General features: G+C 32.3%; 1 protein-coding gene across 1 annotated transcript in view; it reads right to left on the bottom strand.

The window, feature by feature from the left end:
- Positions 1-331: 331 nt before the first annotated feature.
- LOC124357926 (heat shock protein 75 kDa, mitochondrial) overlaps positions 332-6,792 on the bottom strand; it is a 54,328-nt gene continuing 47,867 nt past the window's right edge. Inside the window, exon 16 of the mRNA XM_046810048.1 lies at positions 332-512. Within this exon, the coding sequence (XP_046666004.1) occupies positions 411-512 (102 nt within the window). The 3' untranslated portion in view covers positions 332-410. The remainder of the gene's footprint in view (positions 513-6,792) is intronic.

The following is a 6,792-nucleotide window of genomic DNA, read 5'->3' as shown; positions in this document are numbered from 1 at the left end:
TTGTCACATAACATTTTTTTCTACCGTAGCTACACACACATACACATGACATTATCAACACTTAAAACTATAAACTCAACTGTGTGTATCTTACAGTATAGTTTTGATAGCAAGGAGTATTAAACCTTTTTTGTTATAATTTGTAATAATACTGAAAGGTCTCCACTTTCATAATATTCACCACATATAATCTTCTTTGCTTGGAATATCAATTTTATATTTTCTTTGCATTATGGGAATAGACATCTATTATCTTCAAAAGAAACAATACATTTTGTAAAACAGTTATGATTCAAGGAGCCAACTTCTGTGTAATAAAATAACCACATGGTATTATAACAAATTCAAAATTTAATACTATTATAATTGGAAAGAAATGTACAAAAGGAAGAAAGTTTGTGAAGAAGAGTTCAGTGTTTCTGGAGAGCCAACGTGAGCAGTTGGTTCATACTGGAGAGAACAGTTCTTGGGTCCAAGACGAGGCCAGCTGCCACCATAGCATTGGAAAACAACTGCAACAAACACACAACAAGGTCATTACAACATTACAAAATTATTTCATGAGTTTAATGATCAAATGATTACAAAATCACCTAAATTTCCTTGTTGCCTACAATTCCTCATGAAGTGATAAAACGAGTCTACTTTTTATGTATTCACAGAATTTATCTTAAGAGCTATGAATTTAAAATTTAAAAAATATGTTTCTAACTAAAACTCAATTTCACTGCCTTAAAAACTAAATGTATTAGGTCGCTGATTTCAACACATAACTGATATAGTGGCAAGTGATATTTTCCTTACTATGGAGATTTGGTCTTACGCTGATGCCTGAAGTGCCAAACGTCACAGTTGAGAGATATCAGTTGTTTTTGCTCCCGGCTTGTGCAAGAGTATATGTATGCAAGTGGTAGTACTCGCTTATGCATTCATGGATTTTGTTGAATCAAGTATCGTTGGAATTGTAATGAATTAATTTTCCAAATAGATGGTGTCTAGTAAGTTTTTATATAATTATACTGGTTTTTTTTTTGCTAATTGACTTTAACAAGTTTCAACAGATACCATTTTGTTAATATTAAAGATAATAATACAATTTGTTGTTTATTTTCTTATATCTATTCAAACATTTACATAAACATAAAAAATACAAAATGGCGGCTAGCAGCTAAATGAGACATTTCTCGCCCATGTTTATATGACATTTTTAGTTTGAAGTTATGAGTACTACAGCTACAGAAGTTTGTGAACAACCTGTTGAAATAAAAATATGATCGGTAAGCATATTTGTTATTTAAATTACATAACAAAACAAAAAATGTGAGAACGTCGTTAAATTTAAGTTTAACCCAATAGAAAGTTAACAGCATTCCATGCTTAAATTAATGAAGGATTTGATGTGGTTCTATTAACCTTCTTTTATTGCTTCTATATTACAGATCCAGCCCAAAAATCCAGTTTTCCAAAGGTCGAATAGCTTATATTTCTTCTCAATATCTGACCGACTGTTACATTATTCTCGCTACTGCTATATTAGAGTAGTAGCCCACTATAAATTAAGATCTTAGACACAGAACAGTAGGTTATGAACAGGCAGGAGTTCAATTTGTAAACTGACCGCCCAAGGTATTTAAAACTTGCCTGAAAACCACATAGATTTCAGAAGCATTCAACAGTACAGATGAGTTTACGACACATGTTTGGGACACCAAAACTGACTGCCCAAGGTAGTAGAGTCCCGTTAATCCGACCTAATTGGGACCGAGCCCTATTCGGATTATGTGATTGTTCGGATTAGCCAGAATTACAGAAAAATACGGTTTTAAACTTGAGAATGGGTCTATTTTGTTATAGAATTATCAACATTGTTTATTAAAATATGTTTTCTGACTGTTGCATTGTATTTCTTGACAAATAAACGTGTTTGCGAATACTAAGCACATTTACCGTAATACACATTTAGTGTGAGAGTTCTATTGTTAAGCAATGTGAGTGTACTGGATATTGTACGGGTCCACGCGTTCGATAGTTGCACGAAACTACGCATCATCCAATAGACTCTCTTCAATGCGACAGAAGACAATAACTGAATTTATGTCTTTTAACAATTAATATTGTACTCAATAATAATATCAGTACTGTACGTCCAATGTTTGTTTGATTTCACTTCTTAATACAGTAATTTAACTCATACTTAACCTATAAGTTTCAATTTGGTACTGTATTTAACTTCATTATTTATGTACTGTACCGTACACAATTTGTCTTAATAAAATACTGTATGTCTATTTAATTAAAGTTTTCTTTGTTTATGTACGAAATGATGCACCCATTTTCATTTTTTAAGTAATTAGTTCCTATAACTGTTCATTATCGTTATAAATAATTCCTCCTGGACCTGTTCGGATTAACCGACGTTCGGATTACACGTGTTCGGATTAGCAGGACTCCACTGTATTTAAAACTTGCCTGAAAACCACATAGATTTCAGAAGCATTCAACAGTACAAATGAGTTTACAACACATGTTTGGGCCACCAAAACTGACTGACTGATATTCGGGCAAGAGTGGGGAAAACTTGGAATGGATAAAAATTGGGATGAATGTAAAACCGATTTTTTCTGTTTCAACCTTGGACGTAGCCTGATCAGTTGATAGACGTTTTCATCTCTCTTATTACGCAATAGCAGTAAACGTATTGTTCCGTTTATCTCTCACCTTCTGCAGTTAAGTGGGATATCAGTCACTGAGATAGGTCTTCTTAGAGATAACACTCACTTTATGGCTTCAGTTAAATAGCACCTGACCCTCCCCTCTCCCCCCCCTGCCCCTCCCACCCACACCTTGTGTAACCATCTTGTGTTCTCCACAATTCTCGCCTCTCATCTATACAGAGTTTAACTGAGGATAATTACACTGATCTACACCATTCAATTATTTCATGACACAAGTATAGAGCTTCTCCAATATTAACTGAAAGAAACTATTTCTATTGTTGTTTGGACAATGTTGCAGTCTTCTGTACTAGTGAGATTCATTTTGTCAATAATATTTCAGTTAATTCTAATTATAATTACTACACATAATACAGCCATGGTGGGAAGGGTTGATTCAATGCTGATGTTGAGTAGCTCCATTAAACCATGGGAAATGGTAAACACAAAGAAGTTTCATGGCATGATAAGTATAGTTTTACAAAGCGCGTCATCAAGGATGAACAGCTGCCTTTACTAAGGAGGGCTCTAAAAAACGTAAACTGGCCAATTGAATTGGGTGATCACTATTTATCTGAGCACTCCTTTGATAGATTTCTTCAAACCTTTAATTACAATTTTGACATACTTTTTCCATTAAATCCTTTTAAAAAAAATCCAGAAAACGGAACTAAATGTCAGTTTAAAGATAAATCTTGGTATACGGCAGACTTGCGCAGGCTTAAAAACTTAGTAGTTCTTCTAAATGATCATTATAAATCAGCAGTCTCACCAAAAGACCGTGATGAGTACTATGCATTATATTGTAAAACAAATAAACAGTACAGACTGGAAGTAACAGAAGCTAAGAAGGCCTTCAACGTCCACACCATCAGGTCATCCTCCAACATGTGTAAAGCGGCCTGGGATATTATAAACTCACACAGACCCAAGAAGCCATATGCTTCCTGCTCAGAAAGTCCCGACAACCCTCCGATCTGAGCAGCGTCTGAAATCTGCCCGTCAATAAGCGAAAGGTACAATGGAGCTAGTTTTTTGACCAGAGGCAAAATTTATAAGTTAAGTCTGTTTCAAATAATGAATTTAGGTGTTTATTACAAAACAAGATTTATGAAGTGTTCAAATAAAATTAAACCATAAAGATTGCTGTTGAAAACGACTTTTATGACTCTCATTAATATTATGAATATAAAAATGAGATATTGATACTTGCAACACTTACAAGGTTCATATATAAAAATATAGGAGTTTTAACATTTCAACAATCAATTAGACTCCAAGTTTGAAAAATAAATGTCACGGACGAATTGTGCATAAATAGCACACTTGTTTACTGATAAGTTAGCGTCTCACACTACAAGGTGTCAACTAAACTGTTAGTCCCGCTTCTGCAAGGTTTAAAATATGAAGTAATGGTAACATAATGAAAAATACATATGGTTTATCTCAATTTATGTCCTTTATAAATGTATGTTGCACTGAAGGAGCCTAGAGCCACTCACACTACAACGTGTCAACTAAACTGTTAGTCCCGCTTCTGCAAGGTTTAAAATATGAAGTAATGGTAATATAATGAAAAATACATATGGTTTATCTCAATTTATGTCCTTTGTAAATGTATGTTGCACTGAAGGAGTCTAGAGCCACTCTAAAAAATGCTGGAGAAACCAAAAAGGTTTAGAGAGATGCATTATTCCCATTTATTTTGATAAGGAGTGTTATTTTCATTAGTGGCTGAAGTGTTAGTGGTCTTTGGCTTCCGGACTCTTAGCACAGCTGACTAGTGTAAATCGCCATGACTTAAATCACCGCTTTGTAGTACTTTACATAAATCATTCTAAAAACGTTACTATTAAAGCTAGCACAACCTTTTTTTGTTTTGTTTTTTTCTTTAACAATAATATAAGTGACATTTTCAATCTAAGCTTTATACATTTTTATTAATCAAAAAGCACTAAAACCTAAAATAAAACATGTTATAATTTTATAATTAAATTTTTATTTTTAACTCCAAAACCAATACAAACAAAAATATTTTATGCATAAAATTAATTTCTTTATTTAAGTACATGTAATAATTAAGACCTGTGACAATTTTTAAGAAAATTGAATGGTAAACAACATAGCAAGAAATTATTTTCTAAAACATTGCAAAACTGATTTACAAAATAATTTACAATTGTCATACCTTTACTTGAAGGTATTTAGAGGTATTCTTGTGTATATGTACATTTGTTAACAATGAAATGTGTATTTTAGCAGCATATAAAACTAAACCAAAGGTATTTACATGATTATTTACAAGACTTGTGTTCTTGATGCTCTCCTCTTTTTAGCACATTAAGCACAGGGGATGAACGCCTTTATTACAACGTTTGCAGGCGTAACGAGTTTTTGTTTTACGACCTGATCCTGTACTCCGAGCAATTTCGCTGTTTGTTTTTCGGTAAATGGTAAAGACGATCATTACCAAAACCTGAATGTTGTACCGGAGTGGGTTCGCCGAGGCATTCCTTAGTGATGGCTTCTATAATAGAAATTTTGAAAGCTAGTCTTGAAATGGGATGTCTGTATTGCCGGCCTTGAAAAGGGAGATCCTCAATTGCCGGAGAGCTACAGGCCAGTATCATTATTATCGACGTTTTCTAAAATATTTGAGAAAGTTGTTAATGAACAACTGTTAAATTATCTGTCGGAAAATGATCTTCTTGATAATCAACAACATGGTTTTCGTCCAGGCAGGTCAACAATTACTGCATCAGTAGAATTTGTGCAAAATTTAATAGAGGAATTAGATAAAGGTAATAGACCTTTAGGAATTTTTATGGATTTGACTAGAGCGTTTGACAGCGTAATTCATGACGAACTTATAAATGTTCTGGAAGATTTAGGCTTAAAAAATAAAGAAATAAATTGGTTTCACTCTTACATCAGTAACCGTAAATCAATACGTTGAATTATCATACTTAATACATAAAGACAAAATCAATTTTGTATCCGAAAAAAAGCTCATAAAGTATGGCGCACCACAAGGTTCAATTTTGGGTCCCTTACTATTTATTTGCTATATAACAGGACTTTCTACAGTAGCAGAGGAAAACTACAAAAAATTTGTTACTTAACCCCGGCAAAACACACTAATCGAAGTTTAATTTTCAATATGACATTAAGATAAATAACCAAAATATAATGGAGGTAGAGGAAACTTGTTTTCTAGGTCTAATAATAGATCAAAATTTAAGCTGGAATCAACATGTACAAACCATAATAAAAAAAGCATCATCTGGCCTGTACGCCCTTAGGCAGATGGCAAACCTTTGTAACCAGGATACTTTAAAACAAATTTATTTTTCTTTAATACATTCCCATATAAGCTACGGGATCAGTGTATATGGAGCTACTTCAAATAAAAACCTTGAAAAAATTCTTATACTACAAAAAAAATCAATACGGTTAATTCTAAATTTACCATGGCAAGCAACCGTTAAACATTTATTTGCACAATAAGAATTTTAACTGTTTACAGTCAATACATATACGATACAATAACTTACACAAAATTTAAAAATATACCTAACTATACCACTCATAGATATTATAATACTTAACTAGGAGTGGTATAATTTTTGAAAATCATAAATTAGAGCTGTTTAAAAAGAAAACTGAATACGCCGGTATAACGATTTATTCAATACATTCCTATTGACATAAAAAAAATTGAAGGAATCAATCAGTTTAGAAATAAATTAAAAAATTATCTAATATCACAATCATTTTATTCTTTTGAAGAATTTTTTGAGGGTTTGGGCAATTAAACAAAAATAAAAATTGAGTTGATTTTAGTTGTTTAAATTAACAATATTTATGTTAAGTTAACATAAGATTCTAGATAAGTTAACCTGTATCTGTGATGATATTAGTCTATCCGTATTTGTGACACTATTCTGACTGTATTTATAATATTACAGCTTTGAATAAAGATCTATGACTATGACTATGACTATTCATTTTATAAAGGATGTAGAGGTTCACAATCATAAAAAAAATTGAAACACTACTCTTTTCCAACAGTGTAGAG

Source organism: Homalodisca vitripennis, chromosome 3 (assembly GCF_021130785.1).
Source record: "Homalodisca vitripennis isolate AUS2020 chromosome 3, UT_GWSS_2.1, whole genome shotgun sequence".
Classification (NCBI taxonomy): domain Eukaryota; kingdom Metazoa; phylum Arthropoda; class Insecta; order Hemiptera; family Cicadellidae; genus Homalodisca; species Homalodisca vitripennis.
This window is presented reverse-complemented; position numbering and strand designations above follow the sequence as displayed.